This window comes from Phaenicophaeus curvirostris, chromosome 4 (assembly GCF_032191515.1).
Source record: "Phaenicophaeus curvirostris isolate KB17595 chromosome 4, BPBGC_Pcur_1.0, whole genome shotgun sequence".
Taxonomy (NCBI): domain Eukaryota; kingdom Metazoa; phylum Chordata; class Aves; order Cuculiformes; family Cuculidae; genus Phaenicophaeus; species Phaenicophaeus curvirostris.
This window is the reverse complement of record NC_091395.1, coordinates 77,362,122-77,384,882: the sequence shown is the minus strand read 5'-3', so window position 1 is coordinate 77,384,882 and position 22,761 is coordinate 77,362,122. Positions and strand designations below refer to the sequence as shown.

Here is a 22,761-nt window from a genome sequence, read left to right as displayed (position 1 = left end):
GTCTGGCAGGAGGGAGAGAGGAGGTGGGTTTGGAAGCTTGCAGGCAGGTCTACGTGTTTGTTCTGGCAGGGCTGGCAATTACCGATCTGTTAATTTGCGTTGTTTGTGTGATTTCAAAGAATCATTGAAACCAGGATTTGAGATGTGGCCTCACCAGTGCCGAGCCCAGTGCCACAATCCCTTCCCTGCTCCTACTAGCCACACTGTGGCTGATCCAAGCCAAGATGCCATTGGCCTTCTTGGCCACCTGGGCCACTGCTGGCTCACATTCAGCCACTGTCAACCAACACCTCCAGGTCCTTCTCGTCCAGGCAGCTTTCCAGCTGCTCTTCCCCAAGCCTGGAGCTCCACGGGGTTGTTGTGACCCAAGGTGGAGGACTCGACACATGGACTTGTTGAACCCATCCATCGCAACCCCTCCAACCGTTCCTATCAATCACTAACCCATGTCCCTCAGCGCCTCGTCCACCCATTCCTTAAACCCCTCCAGCGAAGGTGACTCAACCACCTCCCTGGGCAGCCTCTGCCAGGGACCAATGACCCTTTCTGTGAAAAAAAGATCTTAGCAAAATAAGCCATCCCCAGGCAAGACACCACTCCACCAAAACCAGACAAAAAAGTCATGAATGGGATCACGTTTCTGATCTGTTTCTGAGTGGTTATCACGGGTTTTCTCAGGTTTTCAGTCTAGTCAGGTCATAACAGCCCCTCACTGGAGACGGTGACGAAGTTTACAATGGGTATCAGGAAAATATCTTTACTGAAACAGTGGTGCAGCATAGGAAGAGGCGGCCCAGGGCAGTGGCGGAGTCTCCATCCCTGGAGGGGTTCAAAAAGCACTTAGAAGTGGCACTTGGGGACATGGTTTAATAGGCACGGTGATGTTGGGCTGACGGTTGGACTGGATGATCTTAGAGGTCTTTTCCAACCTTAATGAGCCTACAATTAAAAATACAGTGTTTAACCTCACAGACAGCTCCAACAAATACCTGCTTTTGAGGAAAATAAGAAAGGACAAGACTTGGGCACTGGCAGAGGCTGCCCAGGGAGGGGGTTGAGTCTCCTTCCCTGGAGGGGTTTAAGGGACGGGTGGACGAGGTGATGAGGGACATGGGTTAGTGACTGATGGGAATGGTTGGACTCAATGATCCAGTGGGTCTTTTCCAACCTGGTGATTCTATGATTCTAGGACTTCAGTTCAAGGTTATTTTGCATGGAATTCATGGGCTTGATGATCTCAAAGTTCTTTTCCAGCCTAGTGATTCTGTGATTCTATTTGTGAGAATTAACTCAGACTCCACTTCCCAGAAATGCTTTGTTATTAACTTCAAACTTTCCTAGATTTACTTTAAAAAGTAACATCAAGCAAAAGGACAAGCGAAGACCAAGAGCAGCCAAAAAAATGGCCAAGAGATCTATACAAGGGTAATAAAAGAGTTAATTCTCTGCTCAGCCTCACAACAGGAATCAAAGCCTTTAGAAAAACACAAACATCACTGCAGTCTCTGGATGTGTCATCCATCGAGTTCCCTTCCAGCACCTATTTTGGAATTCTCGCTGTAATAAAGCTCACGCAAATCTGTCTGGCGCTGCCCGATCCATGGCACGACACCAACAAGCCTTGTTCATTTTTAGGCGCCGCTTCCGTAGGAAACGGCAAAGAAGCAGGACCAACACAGGCCAGAGTTCTTCTTTGGGTGGCTGTTTCTTTTCCTCAACAAAAAAAAAACCTCAAAATCTTTAACAACATAATTTCCCTACAAAAAATAAAAATTGTCAGCAAGCAGACATGAAGGAATCTTAGACTGATAGAACAGTTTGAGTTGGAAGGGACCTCAAAGCCCATCCAGTTCCACCCCCTGACATGAGCAGGGACACCTCTCACTGGATCAGGGGCTCCAAGCCCCATCCAACCTGGCCTTGAACCCCTCCAGGGATGGGGCAGCCACCACTTCTCTGGGCAACCTGGGCCAGGGCCTCCCCACCCTCACAGGAGAACATTCCTTCCTAAGATCTCATCTCACTCTCCTCTCTTCCAGCTTCAAAACGTTCCACCTCGTCCTGTCCCTGCACTCTCTGATCAAGAGCCCTTCCCCGACTTTACTGGAGCCCCTTTCAGCACTGCAAGCTGCTCTAAGATCCCCCTGGAGCCTTCTCTTCTCCAGGGTGAACATCTCCAACTCCTCAGCATTTCCTCATACAGGAGATGCTGGTCTCTTCTCTCAAGTAAGAAGCAACAGGATGAGAAGAAATGGCCTCAAGTTGCACCAGAGGATGTTTACATCCCTGGAGGGCTTCAAAAACCATGCAAAGGTGGCACTTCATGACACTGTTTAGTAGACAGGGTGGGGTTAGGCTGACCATTGGACTGGATGACCTCAGAGATGATTGCCAACCTTAGCGATTCTATAACTGTATTTAACAGCCCTTCAAGATCACCATTTCACTCTCAACATTAAATTGTAGTCTTTTGGTGTCCATTTCTCTCTGGTTCAAAGAAAGAAGGATTCACGCGGTGGTTCAAACACCCAAGAATCACACAATCACCAGGTTGGAAGAGACCCACCGGATCATCGAGTCCAACCATTCCCATCAATCACTAAACCATGTCCCTCAGCACCTCGTCCACCCGGCCCTTAAACCCCTCCAGGGAAGGGGACTCAACCCCCTCCCTGGGCAGCCTCGGACAGGGACCAATCACCCTTGCCAGGAAAAACTTTTTCCTGATGTCCAGCCTGAACCTCCCCTGGAGGAGCTTGAGGCCATTCCCTCTCGTCCTGTCCCCTGTCCCCTGGGAGAAGAGCCCAGCTCCCTCCTCTCCACAACCTCCTTTCAGGTAGTTGGAGAGAGCAATGAGGTCTCCCCTCAGCCTCCTCTTCTCCAGGATAAACACCCCCAGCTCTCTCAGCCGCTCCTCTTCTTCTCCAGCCCCCTCACCAGCTTCGTTGCTCTTCTCTGGACTCGCTCCAGAGCCTCAACATCCTTCTTGTGGGGAGGGGCCCAGAACTGACCCCAGGATTCGAGGAGCGGTCTCACCAGTGCCGAGTCCAGAGGGAGAAGAACCTCCCTGGACCTGCTGGCCACGCTGTTTCTGATCCAAGCCAAGATGCCATTGGCCTCCTTGGCCACCTGGGCCCCTGCTGGCTCATGTTCAGTTGCTGTCAACCAACACCCCCAGGTCCTTCTCCTCCAGGCAGTTTCCAGCCAGCCTTCTCCTAGTCTGGAGCTGCCCAGGGTTGTTGTGCCCCAAGTGCAGGACCCGGCATTTGGCCTCGTTAAACCCTCATGCCACCCTCCCAGCAATGATCCTTCAGAAGGAACGCAAAGACCAGCTTCTGATGGGTTATGCTCAGAAAACATTCTGTCCAGGTTACCCTTTCCCAGAGGATTATATCAAATCGAAAGGAAATCCACATCTGCTTGGGCTTTGAGACACCAACCCGACAGCAAGGTCTACAGCCATGTCCTTCACTCAGAGAGCTACCAAGCGCTGCCTCCACATTTCCAGCCTTTAATCTTACTTTGAAGCTCTTTATTTCTCAGCAAACAAGGGGAAAATTATTCCTTAGACTCACCCTTTCCCTTTCTACTCCTCTTGGATGGCCATAGGGGAAAAAAAACCAACCCACACTTGGCTTCTCAGTGAAACTTTTATGGGAGACCTGGTTAATCTCTTCACATCACTGACAGATTTTAAGGAGATGTTGTTTGCTCGCTCTTGCGAGCCTGAAACTCACAGCGAGTGCACAGCAAAGCGTCAGTCACACCCACGCACCCCGCGCTGTCGCCTTGCGAGTCTGCGACCCCGACATCTGCAGAAGGTACGACACGGGGGGATGTTCAGAGCTGTCCTTGTCACAGCAAGGAAAACAAGGAGATGGAACTGTTGGAATGGGACCAGACGAGGCCACGAAGATGATCCAAGGGCTGGAGCATCTACAAGACCAGGCTGAGAAAGTTGGGGTTGTTCAGCCTGGAGAAGAGAAGGCTCCAAGGAGACCTCAGAGCAGCTTCCACGACAGATAGGGGCTCCAGGAAAGCTGGGGAGGGGCTTTTTAACAGGGAGTCCAGGGACAGGACAGGAGAATGGTTTGAAGCCGAAAGAGGAGAGACTGAGATGAGATTTTAGGAAGAAATGTTTTCCTTTGAGGGTGGAGAGAAACTGGCTCCATCCCTGGAGGTGTTCAAGGCCAGGATGGATGGGGCTTCGAGCAGCCTGGTCCAGCGTGAAGTGTCCCTGTCCATGGCAGGGGCTGGAGCTGGCTGGGCTTTTAAGGTCCTTTCCAACCCAAACCATTCCATGATTCTATTTCAGGGCTGAGATGGAATAAAAAGCTCCTCTTGGACTCGTGAATCAGCAGCAGGCTGGCCCACGCGAGGGGTCACAGAGGCAGTGAGGTTACTGCAGCCCTACCAGCACCCTCACCCTCTTGGCAAAAAGGGTGAAGTGGAGCATCTCCAAAATGTTTATGGGGCACCTGAGCTAAAGGGGCTTCGGTCCCTCGCGTGTTGGTACTGGATTTTCAAGAGGACAGAACCACTTCTTCACAGACTCACAGAATGGGTCGGGTCAGAAGGGACCTTAAAGCCCAACCAGTTACAACTCCCCTACCATGAGCAGGGACACCTCCCACCAGACCAGGCTGCTCAAAGCCTCATCCAGCCTGTCCTTGAACACCTCCAGGGATGGGGCAGCCACAGCTTCTTGGGGCAACCTGGGCCAGGGCCTCCCCCTGCCTCTTTCATTAGGAGAGAAGTTGCTGATGAGTTTAAGCCACAGCTCATCACACAACTGTTGAGCTAGATCCTCATCTGTTAATACACCCAAGGGCTTCCTCCTTGCCCAGCCAGGGCACGAAAGGACACGTGTGCGCTCAGTGCTGCTGCCTACCGGGTAGGACTGCCTCTGCCTCTCCCAAAAACCCCTTCCATGAAGACATTTTTCCTGATGTCTAATCTGAACCTGCTCTGCCGCAAGAAGCCTGGACTCCTATTCCCAGATGTTTCAAGAAGCAGCGGCAGCCACCCTACAGCTTTCTGGAAGCGGGACCACCCTGTAAAAGTTGCATCCAGCAGATTGTTTAGCTCAGTCATAGAATCATGGAATGGTTTGAGTTGGAAGCAACCTTAAAGACCATCAAGTTCCACCCCCTGCCACAGGCAGGGACACCTCCCACTGGACCAGACTGCTCCAAGCCCCATCCAACCTAGTCTTGAACCCCTCCAGGGATCGGGTATCCATGACTTCTCTAGGCAACCTTCATGTGGATGAGGGGCCTCTTCACCCTCAAGAGCATCAACAGCTCGCCCCAGTTTCATGTCATCAGCAAACTTGGCTGGTAAACCTTCAAATCCTTTGAAGCGTTCAGAAGTAATGATGAGTGCTCTGCAAGATTTGGGTCAAAACACGTGGATCCAAGCACCTTTGTGGGAGCAGGAAAGCAGAAAGAAAACAGTTACTGTCACACATCGCTACAAAGGAAAAAAAAAAACCCAACATGCTGCTTCATTTCTTCCCTGCTTCGTTTCTTCCCTGCCCAACAGGGAAATTAAAAAGGAACAGCTACGAGTATTAAATGCTGGTGGGTGGCAATGAAATGGATAAAAGAAATAGGATACTGCTGCCTTTGAGAGCATAAATAACTGTGAAAATGCTTTAAACAGTCACACACACCCTCAGCCACCACGGTGAACCAGCAGCGGAGGAGCCTTCCAAGGACTAGAAGAAAAGTTTTCCAACTTTGGAAAATTAAAGAGGACAAACCCCAGGAAGCAAAGCATTCCTGCAAAACAATCTGCATGAAAGCAAATCATGGGAGAAGATCATAAGGTCCAGTCTTGTGAGACCCCCACCTGGGGTCCCCTGTCGAGTTCTGGAGTCCTCAGCATGGGAAGGACATGGAGCTGATGATCAGAGGGCTTGTAGCACCTCCCATACAAGGCCAGGCTGAGAGAGTTGGGGTTGCTCAGCCTGGAGAAGAGAAGGCTCCAGGGAGACCTTAGAGCAGCTTCCAGTATGGAAAGGGGCTCCAGGAAAGCTGGGGAGGGGCTCCTGATCAGGGAAAGCAGGGATAGGACGAAGGGGAATGTTTTTAAGCTTAAAGAGGGGAGATTGAGATGAAATCTTAGGAAGAAATATTTTCCTTTGAGGGTGGGGAGACCCTGGCCCAGGTTGCCCAGAGAAGTGGTGGCTGCCCCATCCCTGGAGGTGTTCAAGGCCAGGTTGGATGGGGCTTGGAGCAGCCTGATCTCATGGGAGGTGTCCCTGCCCATGGTGGGGTGTGGAACTGCATAGTCTTTAAGGTCCCTTCCAACCCAAACTATTCTATGGTTCTATGAACTCTTCTACAGTTTAACAGCTGGAGAAGCGGTTTCCTTGTTCCTGGATGGAACTAAGAAGTTTCTGCCCCAAACCTTGTCTGGCTGACCGAGAAGTTATCAAAAGATGCTTCAACCAGCCCCTACAAACAGTTGTGTTTGCTCAGGAATATGAAAGGTGCGTTACAGGAAGCTGCCAGGCTAATATCTCGCTTATATAAGTGGAGGATGGAAAACACAATCGCGACTTTGTGCGCTGCAGAAGCCACTGAAGAAGATCCCTGCAAGCTGCAGAGTCACTAAACGTGACTGGGCAAAGCTGAAGGCGTTTTTATGGCTCAGACCACAGCGACTGCAAGAACAAGCAGAGAAAGCCAAGCAGAAAGCGTTGCTGCAGCACTTAACACATCGCAAGATGGGAATCTGCAGCCTCATCGCTGCCTGCAGCTCTGATCTTCCCAGCATCATCGCAAAAAGGTGACAATCGCATGAGAAAAGACACCAAAGAAAGCAACGGGGATAACGAGCAATTCAAAGCAGCTTTACCAGGAGACCAGAATGAATTAAGAACCTTGAGCTTAAGAGGCAAAAAGCAATACGACCGAGTTACTGTTTCTCGTAATCCTTTGTGACAGCCTAGACCTCCTCCTAGCAAAGAAAACCTAGCCTTAAACCCTAAAGGAATACAAAATGAACATTTAAACCACAGAACTCCTCAGTGTAACACATTCCAACGCGAGAGCACAGCAAATGGACACATTGACAGGACCATCACGGAGAAAAGATCCACGGGAACCTCTTGAAGAGAGAAATGCCAGTAAAAACCGTGCTGAAAGGTCTCCCAAGCGCAGGCTGCCAGATCTCAGAAGCCTGTGTCTGTGTTTGCTCTATGCCCCATTTCATAGAATCATAGAATTATTTGGTTCAAAAAGACCTTTATGATCATCAAGTCCAACCATACCTGTCCACGACTAAACCAGATCCCTGAGCACTTCATCCACCTGTCTTTTAGACACCTCCAGGGAGAGGGACTCCACCACCTCCCCGGGATGTGATTAATGTGATTTGATCATAGAATCATAGAATCACTACGTTGGAAAGGACCCACTGGATCATCAAGTCCAACCATTTCTACCAAAGCACCCACTCGAAATTATCCTCAAAAGAGGGGACAGTGAAAAAAACGCTTTTGATGCAACCAGTATGAACATTGCTATGAGAAAGCAGCCCTGTGGAGAAGGACTTGGGGCGCTGATTGATGAGAAGCTTGACATGAGCCAGCAACGCGTGCTCACAGACCAGAAAGGTGATTGCATCCTGGGCTGCATCCAAAGCAGCAGGGCCAGAGGGGATTCTCCCTCTCTGCTCTGCTCTCATGAGATCCCACCTGGGATCCGTGCTCAATTCTGGAATCCCCAGGGTAAGAAGGACATGGAACTGTTGGAACGGGTTCAGAGGAGGCCAAGGAGGTGGTGAAAGGGCTGGAGAACTTCTGCTGTGAGGTCAAGCTGAGAGAGTTGGGGTTGTTCAGCCTGGAGAAGAGAAGGCTCCAGGGAGACCTTAGAGCAGCTTCCAGTACCTGAACGTGCTCCAGGAAAGCTGGGGAGGGACTTTTTCCAAGGGCCTGGAGTGATAGGATGAGGGGAAAGGGCTTTAAATTGGAAGGGGGAAGACTTAGATGAGACATTAGGAAGAAATTCTTCACAATGAGGGTGCTGAGGCCCTGGCCCAGGTTACCCAGAGAAGCTGTGGCTGCCCCATCCCTGGAGGAGTTCAAATCCAGGTTGGATGGAGCTCTGAGCATCCTGATCCAGTGGGACGTGTCCCTGCCCAGGACAGAGGTGGAACGGGGTGATCCTTAAGGTCCCTTCCAACCCAAACCATTCCATGATTTTCCCAGATATCATTCAGAAAGCCTTTCCTCACATCTATCCTGAATCCCCACTGCTGCTCTTGGAGTTCCAATCCCAGCCTGCACACTGGCATTAAAGAAGAGCTTTTCTTCATCCTCTCAACAGTCTATTCTGCATCTGAAGATGAATTGTGTGCTGCCCTGTCTTCTCTAGATGAAGCAATCCTGGTTGTTGCTGTTTTCTCTCAAAGGTTATGTTTAGTCTCCCTTGGGAAGGGGACTCAGACAGTCAGGGTTACTGAGCAGTCACTCTGTTTATGTTGAGAAAAAGACCAAAAAAACCTTCAAATCAGGAAAAGCAGAGTCAAAAAGAGTAGGACGGCAAGAACAATCCAGGCAGAATGAAACACCGTGGGGCTCTGCCTGCAGAGATCAGCCAGTCCCCAGGCTGCTGCTTTGCTGTCCTGCCTGGAGAGGACGACAGCAGAAAGCTCTGAAGATAAGCTCAGCTGCCAGCTCGATGGAACCACCGAAGTGTCACACACCGTGACAACCCCAGGAGACACCGCAGAGCAGCAGAGCAGCCTTTCCCTGAAGATTCAAGGAAAACATCCCCTTTCGGACTCGATCTTAAAGGTCTTCTCCAGCCAAGCGGTTCTATGATTCTAGCTCAGGACCTCACACCACCACTGTCACCACAGATGAGGCGCTCGAGGGTAAGGAGGGACATAAATCCAGTGACCTACTGAGCGCCCAGACACAAAACTGCTGAGAGAGTTGGGGTTATTCAGCCTGGAGAAGAGAAGGCTCCAGGGAGACCTTAGAGCAGCTTCCAGTACCTGAAGGGGCTCCAGGAAACCCGGGGAGGGACTTTTTCCAAGGGCTCGGAGTGATAGGATGAGGGAGAATAGCTTGAAAATGGAAGGGGAAGATTTAGATGAGACATTAGGAAGAAATTCTTCACAATGAGGGTGGGGAGGCCCTGGGCCAGGTTGCCTCGAGAATCTGTGGCTGCCCCATCCCTGGAGGTGTTCAAGGCCAGGTTGGATGGAGCTTGGAGCAACCTGATCCAGCAGGAGGTGTCCCAGCCCACAGCAGAGGGAGTGGAACTGGATGGGCTTTAAGGTCCCTTCCAACCCAAACCATTCTGTGATTTCCTGATCCCATAAAACGGAAACCAGTATTTGACAATCTGTCCTTTGACAGTGACTCATTAAATTCCAGAAAGGAACGAACCTGTGCGAGAAAATCCAAGAAAATACAGGCTGTAAATAATCGAGCAGCACATTTCTGCAAAAGTTGTTCCCTTTGGATCGCACCAGGGTGAGGACTGAAATAAGAAGGTTACAAGAATTACAAGGATTCATCATCCCAGAGCTGCCTGCAGATCCTTAGCACTGCAAACGAGAAGGGATCCATAAAAGCAGAAATAATTAAGCGTACCTCCAGGGAAGAGCTGACGATGCTCCACACACTACGCCAGATCAGTCCATCTCCCAGTAGAGCGTTAACCCTGGTACCAGACTATTCACAGTTCCTGACACTTCTTCCTCCTTCACAACACAAAACTCGGAGCTGAACAGCATCAGCCTGACCAGAAGGGAACGCTAATGTAATTCCAGCACTACTGCAAAGAACTGCGTTTGAAAAGACGCTTAATTACGAGCAGACGAGCAGAAGGCCAGGCTCATCCTCAGGAGAAGGCAGTTCCCTGTATGGGTGGCACAAGAACGGGCTGAAAGATGCTTCAAAAGCTCCTGCAAGGCTTTTATTAGCAGACAATTTACAGTTGGTACAAGTGAGCTCTGTGGGCAACAGGCAGCGTCCAGACGGTCTGAGCTGTTTCTTCCCAGCGCGGCTTTGCTGGCAGCTGGCGTTCCACAACACATAAAGGGATGGGACTTGGAGACATGGGACAACCGGAGCCAAGACAATGCAAGAGGGTGCAAAGTCAGGACAAAACTTGGTACAGTTCTGGCTCCGTTAAACACGAGTTCATAGAATCGTTAAGGTTGGAAAAGCCCTCCAGGATCACATAGAATCACTAGGTTGGAAAAGACCCACCAGATCATCGAGTCCAACCATTCCTAGCAAACACTAAACCATGTCCCTCAGCACCTTGTCCACCCGTCCCTTAAACCCCTCCAGGGACGGTGACTCAACCCCCTCCCTGGGCAGCCTCTGCCAGGGACCAATGACCCTTTCCATGAAATTTTTTTTACTGATGTCAAGCCCAAACCTCCCCTGGTGGAGCTTGAGGCCATTCCTCTTGTCCCTTGCGCAGTTCAACTGTCACCCCGACACCACCATGCCTACTAAATCATGTCCCAAAGTGTCACAGCCACACATGTTTAGAACACCACCAGGTATGGAGACTCCACCACTGCCCTGGGCAGCCACTTCTAGAGCTTCCCCGCTTTTTCAGTAAAGACATTTTCCCCAATATCCAATTTAAACCTCCCCTGGCACAACTTGAGGCCATTTCATCCTATCGCTTGTTACCTGGGAGAAGACACCAGCACCCACCTCACTACAACCTCCTTTTGGAGAGTTGCAGAAGACAATGAGCTCTCCCCTCAGTCTCCTTTTTTCCACACTGAGCTTCCCCAAGTCCCTCAGGCATTCCAATAACCTTTGTTCCCCAGACTCTACCCCAGCTCCGTTCCCTTCTCTAGACACACTCCAGCCTCTCAATCTTCTTCTTGGAGTGAGGGGCCCAAAACTGAACCCAGGATTTGAGATGCAGCTTCACCAGTGCCAAGTACGGGGACACAATCCCTTCCCTACTCCTGCTGGCCACACCATGGCTGATCCAAGCCAGGATGCTGCTGGCCGCCTTGGCCACCCGAGTACACCGCTGGCTTATCTTCAGCCACTGTCGACCAGTACCACCAGTTTTCACAGTATTCAGCCTCATTTCAGATACCTTGTACGATTTTCAGACGCTCTGCAGTCCTTACTGTGGCTGGGACCTCAAGAAGACGCTTCTGTCCCAGCCCTAGCACATGTGAGAGATGGTCTGCATCAACTCAGACCAGATCTAGGGTCTCCTTCCTCTTTCCTCACCAAAGACAGGCTCAGCTGAAGGACAGATGGTAGCGATTGCAGCCCTCCACAACCAGTGAAGGTTGTTGCAAGAGTGATGGGACACTGCACCATCCTCACTCCTCTGCTCCAACACACAAATAGGGAAGCTGTGAAGCCAGACTCCTGTCATCACTCCTCACTCCACATCTGTAACGCAGACTGTTATCCTCATCTCGCCCACTGCAGCCTCTGGACCAGCCTTCATCCTTAGCACCCAACCCAGAAGACTCAAACCACTGCTCCAGCTCCTTGATGTGTCATGGTTTCCATGAGCGCCCAACCCAGAAGACCCAAATTGCTGCTCCAGCTCCTTGACGTGTCATGGTTTCCATAAGCACCCAACCCACTAGACACCAGTTACAGTCTCCAACCTCATCCAAGTGCCTTCTACCAGGTGAAGGGAGCGTAAGCAGCTCATGGAAGAAGGACAAGGCCACATTCATGGATGTTGGACACCTAATAGATGTGGTGTCCTGCCATAAAACCCCTCATGCCAGTCGAGAAGCCACAAAACAAGCCCTGGAGATGTCCAAGGCCAGGTTGGAGCAGTCCGGTCCAATGGGAGTTGTCCCTACACCTGGCAGGAGGCTTGGAACTAGATGACCTTTAAGGTCCCTTCCAACCTAAATCGTTCTATGATCCTACGATGAAGTGGGGGAAAACTGATTCAGCTGCAAAAGGAACTCAGATGAGGTAGGAAGGGGGAGGGTGGTGTTTAAGCACATGAATCCCGTGCCACACCAGCATTTGGGAAGGGCAAATGAAAGAGGAAAACTGCTGAAGCCAATACTGGCCCATCAAAACCCAGCCCGGAGCCCCGACTACCACCGGCAGCTGGGATGAGCCCGTGTCAGTGGCTACGGATCAGGAAGCACAGAGCAAGTTACCCTAAGGCTGGACAAACTCACTGAGCTTTCCCAAGTCTAGAAAGACTCAATCTCAACTCTTGCCACCCCAAACCCCTTGCTCCCATCCCCGCACCACCTCGTCCCTGGGCTGGAAACAGTAAAGAATCATTAAGGTTGGAAAAAACTCTAAGCTCATCCAGTCCAACCGTCACCCAAACCCACCGTGCCTAACGAACCATGTCCTCAAGTGCCACAGCTACACACTTTTTGAACCTCTTCAGAAATGGAGACTCCACCACTTCCCCAGGCAGTTTTGCCACTCTTGCAGTAGAGAAATTATCCCTAATATCCAATTTAAACCCCTCTTGGAACAACCTGAGGCCATTTGCTCTTGTCCTACCACTCATTCCTTGGGAGAAGACATCAATGTCCACCTCACTACAACCTCCTTTCAGGGAGCTACAGAGAACGATGAGGTCTCTGCTGCCTCTTCTCCAGACTAAGCAACCCCAGGTCCCTCAGCCGCTCCTCACAAGACTTGTGCTCTACCAGCTCCATTGCCCCCACTCGTGCTGTCACGCAGCTAAACACATCGATGCAGAGCTGTATTACAGGAAACCATTTTTAGCTGGGTTATTTTGCTAATCGGGTCCATTTTCCAGCCAGGTTCACCACAGGGCTTGTACTAATGATGCATCTTCCAGCTAAGGAGATGCTGGGGAGGTCAGAGGGTCCAAAAAGGAGTCCCAGTGTTTGCTGGACCCCATCTTTAAGTTTATGTCTAAAAGCAAAGGCTTGGATTTTCAACACCAGAAACCTGAATGACATGGGAACAGAGAATCTTGAAATCATAGAACGGTTTGGCTTGGAAGGGACCTTGAAGATGTCAGTGAGATGGGATGGAGCAACAGGGCTTCTGGCTCCCATACAGCCAGCTCAGGTACTGGATACGTCCTCACACGGCCAGGCAGAGCCCAAGGGTACCAAGAAGGACTTAAGGCAACATCCCTATGGGAGATGAGGTTAATTAGGCCTTAATAAGAACATTTCTCATCAAGCATACAAGCCAGGAGACTCAGAACCCTAAAATATTGCAGTCAAGGCCCTCTGTCTCTGTTGTTTAGGATGAATCTGGGTCTGGGAGCAGGTGCCAGGCAGGGGATGAACACTGCAAGCTGGAGGTGGTTCCACTAATGCTAATGCCGGACACGGTCATGGAAGAGGTGATAAAGGATTTAGGAAATAAAGCTTAATTACGGCCTGATTTTAATCGCAGTCAAGAGCCGCTTAGTGGAAATGCTACCCTAACGAGTGCGCTTATTTTCAGCCCTGGGTCAAACAACATTGTAATTGCTCCCAACACACATAATTAGCAGAAACAAACCTCCTATCAAAAAGGGGGGTCCATACAGAAGCACAGAGCGGGCGATTAATCGCTGTCTGCGATCCGACAATTCCCAGTTTCCCAAAGAAGCTGTTACCAGTCCCAACCCGAGAGAAATCTCAACCACTAAGGAACAGCCCAGAAAGCAAACACGTACCTGAAAGGAAACCAAGAGACCAACGTTGTAACTCGCCGAGGACAAAAGCTGGCAGGGTGACAGACCATGAAATCAGGGAGTCGTAGAGAACAATCCCTTCGAAACCCTGACCCTGCCCAGCACCTCGAGCCACAGGGGAACCGAGCGTAAAGATAAAGGGGTGTCAAGGAGGAGTCGTAGCTACAAACAACTGTGCTCCCAAGATTTGATTCGTAGAACCACTAGATTGGAAAAGACCCACCAGATCATCGAGTCCAACCATTCCCATCAAACACTAAACCATGGCCCTCAGCATCTCATCCACACGTCCCTTAAACCCCTCCAGGGAAGGTGACTCAACCCCCTCCCTGGGCAGCCTCTGCCACTGCCCAATCACCCTTTCTGTGAAAAATTTTTTTCCTCATGTCCAGCCTGACCCTCCCCTGGTGGAGCTTGAGGCCATTCCCTCTCGTCCTGTCCCCTGTCCCTTGCGAGAAGAGCCCAGCTCCCTCCTCTCCACAACCTCCTTTCAGGGAGTTGGAGAGAGCAATGAGGTCTCCCCTCAGCCTCCTCTTCTCTCTTGTTCTGCCTGGAGAAGGCTTCAAGGAGACCCTAGAGCAGCCTCCCAGAACCTGAAGGAGCTCCAGGAGAGCTGGGGAGGGGCTCTTGATCAGGGAGGGCAGGGATAGGATGAGAGGGAACGGTTTGAAGCTGAAAGAGAGGAGATTGAGATGAGATCTTAGGAAGGAATTCTTCACTATGAGGGTGGGGAGGCCCTGGCCCAGGTTGCCCAGGAAAGCTGTGGCTGCCCCATCCCTGGAGGTGTTCAAGGCCAGGTCAGATGGGGCTTGGAGCAACCTGATCCAATGAGAGGTGTCCCTGTCTATGGAAGCAAGGAGTTGGAACTGGATGGGCTTTGAGGTTGCTTCCAACACAAACCATTCCATGATTCTATTAGAAAATAACTCGGTGTGAAGTAACAATTCCTGTTGTAAGACTGTGGAAAATTGCTACTCCAGCCCATCAGCACGCAAGCAGGGGGCCACCACAGCACTGATGGGACTTCATCAGCATCTACAGTGCTGAGGAGGTGGCAGGAATACTGTAACCACGCCTGCACAGCCCGATGGGGCTTTTATAATTCATCTAAATGCTGCTTAAAAATCCTCCGTCAATCTCAAAAAGCTGCAAATGCAGCTCGAGAGCAGGAGAAGGGTTTTCAGGAGCGACAGATTGGCTGAGCTCACGCTGCAAAGAAGATTAAGAAGTGACTTGAAAATACGAGGCTGCATTTTAACTGCGAGGAGGCACCAGGTGTTAAAAGGACAGTGAAACGACTGCAGGCTGAAAGCAAGACCTGGGGTTTAACACGGACTCCGAGTTGAGGGGCTGAGCACAGCGAGAAGTGGGTGAAGTTTACAGCCCATGTTTATGGGGCGACACACGAGACCCTGTTTCTTCAGCCTTTATTCCACCCCAGTTTGAGTCGATCACTTATAACGATGATCACAGGGCTGGAACACCTTCAATATGAGGACTGGCTGAGAGAGATGGGCTTGAGAAGAGAAGGCTCAGAGGAGACCTTATAGCGACCTTCCAGTACCTGAAGGGGCTCCAGGAAAGCTGAGGAGGGACTGTTCACAAAGGCTCATGGTGACAGGACGAGAGGCAATGGGGATAAACTGGAGAGATTCATATTTAGACTAGACTTAAGGAAGAATTTCTTCACTCTGAGGGTGGTGAGGAGCTGGCACAGGTTGCCCAGGGAAGTTGTAGCTGCCCCATCCCTGGAGGTGTTGAAGGCCACGTTGGATGGAGCAGCCTCACCTAGTGGGAGGTGTCCCAGCCCATGGCAAGGGTTGGAACTGGATGATCTTTAAGGTCCCTTCCAACCCAATCCATTCTATTCTGATTCTACAATCCAGCACAAAACAAGCCACACTGTACAAAGGGAGAAAACAAGTGAACCACAGCAGAAAGTACAACAGCATCAGCCAGGCAATAAAGCGATCTCTGCGTATCAAAAGTGAGATATTTCAGGGCAAGCAGCTGGCAAACGCTGCCTGAGCTCATGGTGAGGGACCACCCTCATCTCAAAGAGTGACTTCGATGACAAATCACAGAGGCATCTGTCCATCAGCGCTTACGGCAACCGCAGCTCCAACACTACAGACCATCACCGGCTTCCCATCACTATAAAACCACCAAAAGCTGCAGCAACCGAAAAAAGCTCACCGAGGAGCAACAAACCTCATTGGTTAATTGCGTGTAATAAAAATTAGAGGACTCGGGTGTCACAGCTCAGTCAAGAGGTGGTTTTAAGCAAGGAATTTCTTTCCCCTAGAAGGTTATCTGATCCTGCAGAATGAAATGATTCTTCGGAGCCTCGATACAGAGAGGGGATCCAAAAATACTTTGCAAAACCAAGAAGTGTAAGATGAGAGGAAAAAAAAAAGAGGAATTAGAGCAGCAGAAGGAAGTGGAATTTGGAGCAATGGATATAATTAGTAGAGGTTGAATAGCAGGAAAGGCATCCTGAAGTGGATTATTTTGATTTCAGGACCACCACAGACTCACAGGGATCCCCACAAAGACTCACTGAATTCGCTCCTTCAAACTCAACAACATTCGCTGCTGGGAAAGAGAAGACACCTCGATGGAGCCACCAGCAGAGCAAGATGAGACCGGCGCAGCTCATCACACACACCAAGGCTGTCGCAACGCTTCCTCACATGCCCTCGTCTCCCGTTTCCGATTTAGAACAAACTCCTTCTCCTTGAGGGATTCATCCCACATCTGCACAGCGCCCGGCACAATGGAGTCCCAGGCCACCAGCTCCCAAAATCACAGCCAGAACAGAGCAGAAAAACAGGGCTGGAAGGGACTTCAAGAGGCATCTCATCCTTGCCTTGCCCCAAGGCGAGAATTACTACACTTGCTGTTTTTCCAACACTCTCCCCGCTGGGTGGGACACAAACCCACCCAGACAGTTTAATTAGTTGGTCTTCAAATTTAACATCTTAACCCCTCCGATAGCAGCAACTCAGCCTTGAGCGCCGCAGCAGGACAACACGGAGCGGCTGCGCTCAGAATATCTCACTCTGCTGAGGTAGTAAGAGATAAAAGCTCAATTCTGCAAACAAACCCTCGCTGGCAGCAGGAACGCGGCTGCCCAGCCTATTTCTGAATTGCTGTCTCCGAAGGGAAGCCAGCCTGGCTCCTGAAGACACATTTCTTCCATGATGCCTACAAGAAGTGAGTCACCTCTCTTAAAAGTTTCCATCATCTTCTTTTCCGGACTCTCCAGCACATCATGTTTAGCCTGAGCAGGTCTAGCTTCAACTCTAAAAATCCTGGCAGCAGGTATTGCTTATCATTAATTACACTCCTGATGAAGTACCACTGTTTAGCCCCAGTCTGGCCAATTTTGGCAGCTAAAACTGAGCAGTTGGGCTCCCAAATCTCTTCACCCCCAAAGAAGGAGAAATTATAGAATCATAGAACAGTTTGGGTTGGAAGGGACCTTAAAGATCATCCAGTTCCAACCCCCGGCCATGGGTAGGGACACATCCCACGAGATTAGGCTGTCCAAGGTCCCATCCAACTTGGATTTGAAGACCTCCAGGGATGGGGCAGCCACAACTTCCCCGGGCAACCTCTTCCAGCACCTCACCGCTCTCACAGAGAAGAAAATCCTCCTTATGCCCAGTCTAAATCCACTCCTCTCCAGTTTATACCCATTGCCCCTCATCTTATCACCACGAGCCTTTGTGAACAGTCCCTCCCCAGCTTTCTTGAAGCCCCTTCAGGTACTGGAAGGTCACTATAAAGTCTCTTCTGAGCCTTCTCTTCTCCAGGCTGAACAGCCCCAACTCTCTCAGCCTGTCCTCGTACAGGAGGTTCTCCAGCCCTCTGATCATCTTTGTAGCCTCCTCTGGACCCGCTCCAACAACCCATTTTCCTTCTTATGTTGAAGATTCCAGAACTGGACACAATACTCCAGATGAGGTCTCACAAGACAAATGAGTAATGAGAGAAAAAGACTTGTGGGCTGGAAACCACAACTACAGCGTTAACGAAACAGTGATAAGGAATATCATGAGAAAATAATAAAATATATGAAATTGCACCCCCATCCACCCCTCGATGACTCCACGTCACCAGAGATGCTGCAGAGCAGACACGAGGGAAAAGGTCTGAGGTGAGGAGGGAGCTGAGCTTAGAAACCAGATTCAGGAACACAAAGATGTGGGATGAGGTGCTCAGAGACAGACCAGATCCTCACTGGACATCAAGCATTGAAGAAGAGAGCAAAACCCTCATGATCTCTCAGTTTCATCCCGAGTGTTATGTCTACGGGATGGAATCCTCTGGTGGTCAGTTCAGGGTCACCTCTCCTGTTCTCTCCGCCCTGCAGGTGCAGCCCTTTTTGCATCTGACTTACAGCTCCACCAGCTCAAGGATGACCTTGGTTTTTGTAGCAATAAAGACAAGCCTTGGCCTTTCTGCTTCCCAGTACGCCGCGTTATCACTTCTAGACAGAAACTTTGTCTGAAAAACACGCAGTTAACTTTCAGAAAATGAAGTTACTCAGAGGAAACCGAGCTGAAGTCACAAAACTGATCCTACTTCAGCTCAAAAGACAAAAACCACTATAGTCTAACAGTTAACGCTGGCAAAGCACAAACCTTTCTCTGCCCCAGACGCTTATTAGTGTTCCTTCTGTGGGTATGCAAAGAAGGACTTTAAGCCCAACTCCTCACCTAACTTTAATATAAAGAAACAAGATCAACTACGCTTGGTTCTAGGAAATGGAAAAAAAAAACAAACCCACCCACACTGTTCGTTCTGGCAGTTCCCAGACATTCAAACCAGTTTTTTCAGTTTTGCTAACAAATCTCACTCTCAGCATCCCCTACCACAGAGTTTTACCTTTGAAGATAAATCCAGTGCCCCATTGCTCCCCAGTTGCTTCTGTTTGTGCCTGTGCTGCAGCATTACTGCAAGCCAAACAGCCTAAACCCATTTATTTTTTAAAGACAATCACCCGAGTCATTTAAGATAAAGCAGATACATTCATTGAATAGTTTGGGTCGGAAGGGACCTTAAAGATTACCCAGTTCCAACCCCCCTGTCACGGGCAGGGACACCTTCCAGTAGATCAGGCTGCTCAAGGCCCCATCCAACCTGGGCTTGAACACCTCCAGGGATGGGGCAGACACAGCTTTCCTGAGCCACCTGGGCCAGGGCCTCAACACCCTCATGGTGAAGAAATTCCTCCTTATATCTAGACTAAATCTGCCCCTCTCAAGTTTAGAGCCGTTCCCCCTCATCCTATCACTCCAAGCCTTTGTGAACAGCCCCACTCCAGCTTTCTTGCAGCCCCTTCAGGCACTGGAAGGTTGCTATAAGATCTCCTTGAAGCCTTCTCTTCTCCAGGATGAGCGACCCCAACTCTCTCAGCCTGGCCTCATACGAGAGGTTCTCCAGCCCTCACATCACCTTTGTGGCCTCCTCTGGACCCGTTCCAACAGCTCCACCTACTTCTTATGTTGAGGATTCCAGAACTGGACACAGGACTCCAGATGAGGTCTCACAGGAGAGGAGCAGAGGCGCAGAATCCCCTCCCTTGCCCTGCTGGCCACTCTGCTCTGGACACCACCCAGGACCCAGGTGGTTTCTGGGCTACAAGCACATATTGAAAAGCAAGGAAGGGCTGTTGCAGTGGGGGTGGCAGAGGAGGTTCCAGCCTCATTTACACCTAAACACTTTCACCTGGCAGAGTCATTTCCAGTTCAGCAGCTCCTGGGCTAACGCAGAGCAGCTGAGAAAAGGAACACAAAACCCACCACGCTGCCCTGCGAGAGGGTACCCCGATCCCTTTGCCACACGCAACCCCACGCCCAACTGAAGCTTGCGATAACGCGACTATTTAGGTTTTGCAGCCGAGTATTTCTGGTGACAGACCTCTCATTCCCCATCCTTCAGCCTGATAAGTTTGGCTGGAAGGAGCTATAAATACCCTCCACCCGCTTGTACCACCGACCTTCCAGAGGGTCACACGGACACCATGCTCAGCGCTGCCAGGAACACATTTTGGGTTCAATTTGAAGTTATTTGGGGAACTTATACATTACTTTAAAGAAGGAGAAGGAGGGATAAAGTGTTTCAGTCTGCTGAATCCACTCCATGGTTTTCCACCAGGACAGCGATGCTGACAGTACCTGGTCTGGTTAGCAAGAAGAGGAATTAGATGTACGTAACTTACTCAAATTATCACTTTTTTGGTTTTTTTAATGTGATTTCTCACAAAAAGTGTTTGGTTAAATGAAAAGGTGTGGTTAATCCTTCAGATAAACAGCGCCAGCACAAGCCAATCATAGAATTATTTGGTTGGAAAAGACCTTCTCAAAGGTCAAGTCCAACCGTACCTGTCCACTACTAAACCACATCCCTGAGAACCTCATCCTTGAAATCCCTCCTGGGATGAGGTCTCCACCACCTCCTGAGCAGCCTCTGCCAGGGCCTGAAAACACTTTCCATGAAGGATTTTTTCCTGATATCCAACCTAAACCTCCCCTGGCCATTTCTTCTTGTCCTATCACTTGTCACTCAGGAGAAGAGACCAACACCTGCCTCGCTACAACCTCCTTCCAGGCACTTTTAGACAGTGATGAGGTCTCCCCTCAGCCTCCTTCTCTCCAGACTCAACAACCTCAGGTCCCTCAGCCATCTCTCATGACCCAAGTTCTCCAGACCCTTCACCAACTTCTCTGAAATGCCACAAAAATCCCACCAGCATCACACAAGAATCCTGCAAAGGCTAAAAAGCCAGTCCCGGACGCAGGTAAAGGAAGACGAAGAGAAGGAAAAGCACAGGACCAGCGCTCCTGGGCTGGAACCTGGACCTTGCATCCCTCTGCGCTCCTGGGGCAGCAGGAACAGAGCTTGGAGGTTCAGACTGTGGAAGGAGAGAGGGGGTCGAGCAGGGGGTTCCAAGGAGGAGGGGGTCGAGCAGGGGGGGGTTCCAAGGAGGAGGGGGTCGAGCAGGGGGGGGTTCCAAGGAGGAGGGGGTCGAGCAGGGGGGGGTTCCAAGGAGGAGGGGGTCGAGCAGGGGTGGGTTCCAAGGAGGAGGGTTCCCACAGTGGGGGTTCATACAGGGGGTTCCAAGGAGGAGGGGGTCAAGAAAGGGGGGGTCCAAGGAGGAGGGGGTCGAGAAAGGGGGGGTCCAAGGAGGAGGGGGTCGAGAAAGGGGGGGTCCAAGGAGGAGGGGGTCGAGAAAGGGGGGGTCCAAGGAGGAGGGGGTCGAGAAAGGGGGGGTCCAAGGAGGAGGGGGTCGAGAAAGGGGGGGTCCAAGGAGGAGGGGGTCGAGAAAGGGGGGGTCCAAGGAGGAGGGGGTCGAGAAAGGGGGGGTCCAAGGAGGAGGGGGTCGAGAAAGGGGGGGTCCAAGGAGGAGGGGGTCCCACAGGGCAGGGTGTTCCAAGGAGGAGGGGGTCCCACAGGGCAGGGTGTTCCAAGGAGGAGGGGTTCATGTGGGGGGGTTCCAAGGAGGAGGGGTTCACGCAGGGGGGGTTCCAAACAGGAGGGGTTCACGCAGGGGGGGTTCCAAACAGGAGGGGTTCACACAGGGGGGGTTCCAAACAGGAGGGGTTCACGCAGGGGGGGTTCCAAACAGGAGGGGTTCACGCAGGGGGGGTTCCAAACAGGAGGGGTTCACGCAGGGGGGGTTCCAAACAGGAGGGGTTCACGCAGGGGGGGTTCCAAACAGGAGGGGTTCACAACAGGAGGGGTTCACGCAGGGGGGGTTCCAAAGAGGAGGGGTTCACGCAGGGGGGGTTCCAAAGAGGAGGGGTTCACGCAGGGGGGGGTCCAAAGAGGAGGGGTTCACGCAGGGGGGGTTCCAAAGAGGAGGGGTTCACGCAGGGGGGGTTCACGCAGGGGGGGTTCCAAGGAGGAGGGGTTCACGCAGGGGGGGTTCCAAGGAGGAGGGGTTCACGCAGGGGGGGTTCCAAGGAGGAGGGGTTCCCACAGAGGAGGGGTTCATACAGGGGGGGTTCCAAGGAGGAGGGGTTCACGCAGGGGGTTCCAAAGAGGAGGGGTTCACACAGGGGGTTCCAAAGAGGAGAGGTTCACACAAGGGGTTCCAAAGAGGAGGGGGGGGGAAGGAGGGGGGGGGAAGCAGGAGGTTCCAAGCAGGGAAGAGAGCAGTGGAAGAAGTAAAGGGCTCAAAAGCAGGGGGTTCCACGGAGAGGAGGAAGCCAAGGGTTGAAGCAAGGGGGTTCCCAGAGTGGGGGAAGCAGGGGGGTGAAGGAGGAGGTCCTCCCAAACCGAAGGATGCTGCAAGATCCACTCGGATGAGATGCTCAGCGGGAGAACAAAGGATCCATTAAGCAAACAGCGGCGTTCGCAAACAGAGACGGGATGGGAACCGTCCCCGAGGCTTCACCACTCCGCCCTGCCCTTGCGAAAAACAAAAAAGGCTCGAAGCCACAAAACGGGGAGCTCCACAAGGACAACCCGGACAGAGCCAGGGGAGGAGGGAGATGCTCTCCTCGCCGGGAAGGGGGAGGGAGGGAGGCTGAGGGAGCCGGTGCCGCTCGCAGGGGAAGGCAGGGGCTGCGGGCTCCTTGCAGAACCCGCTCTCAACGACCGCGAATTATTAGGGTTCTCCGCGTCTCCCCCGCCATTTCCCGGAGGCCGAGGCCCCTCACCTGAGCGTGGGGCCGATGCAAGCCGTGTCGGTGCTCTCGATCTCCCGCAGGATCCTCTCGTGCTCCGCCGCCGTCTCCAGGCTCTCCGGCTCCGCCATCTTCGCCTTTTCCTGGGGGGGGGCGGGGGGGGGGGGGAAGCACCGCCCGGCCCTGCCCCTCGGGCCCGACGGGAGATGTAGTGCGGGAGGCGGGGAGCCGGGAGCCAGCGGGGAACCGCCGGCTGGGGAGGGACCCGCCGGGTCATCGAGTCCAACCATCCCCCGCGACCACTAACCCACGGCCCTCAGCGCCTCGGCCACCCGGCCCTTAAACCCCTCCAGGGAAGGGGACTCAACCCCCTCCCTGGGCAGCCTCGGACAGGGACCAATCACCCTTTCCGTGAAATTTTTTTTCCTAGTGTCCAGCCTGACCCTCCCCTGGTGGAG

At 51.7% G+C, this 22,761-nt stretch overlaps 1 protein-coding gene across 7 annotated transcripts in view; it reads right to left on the bottom strand.

Annotated features, from left to right (window-relative positions):
• EXOC6B (exocyst complex component 6B) overlaps nucleotides 1-22,448 on the bottom strand; it is a 304,572-nt gene extending 282,124 nt beyond the window's left edge. For all 7 annotated transcript variants that reach the window (XR_011337398.1, XM_069856623.1, XM_069856625.1 and 4 more), the window contains exon 1: nucleotides 22,337-22,448. Coding sequence is in view for 6 of the 7 variants with exons in the window: in XM_069856623.1 (XP_069712724.1) it covers nucleotides 22,337-22,434 (98 nt within the window). In the remaining variant the exon portion in view is untranslated. The remainder of the gene's footprint in view (nucleotides 1-22,336) is intronic.
• Nucleotides 22,449-22,761: the final 313 nt, after the last annotated feature.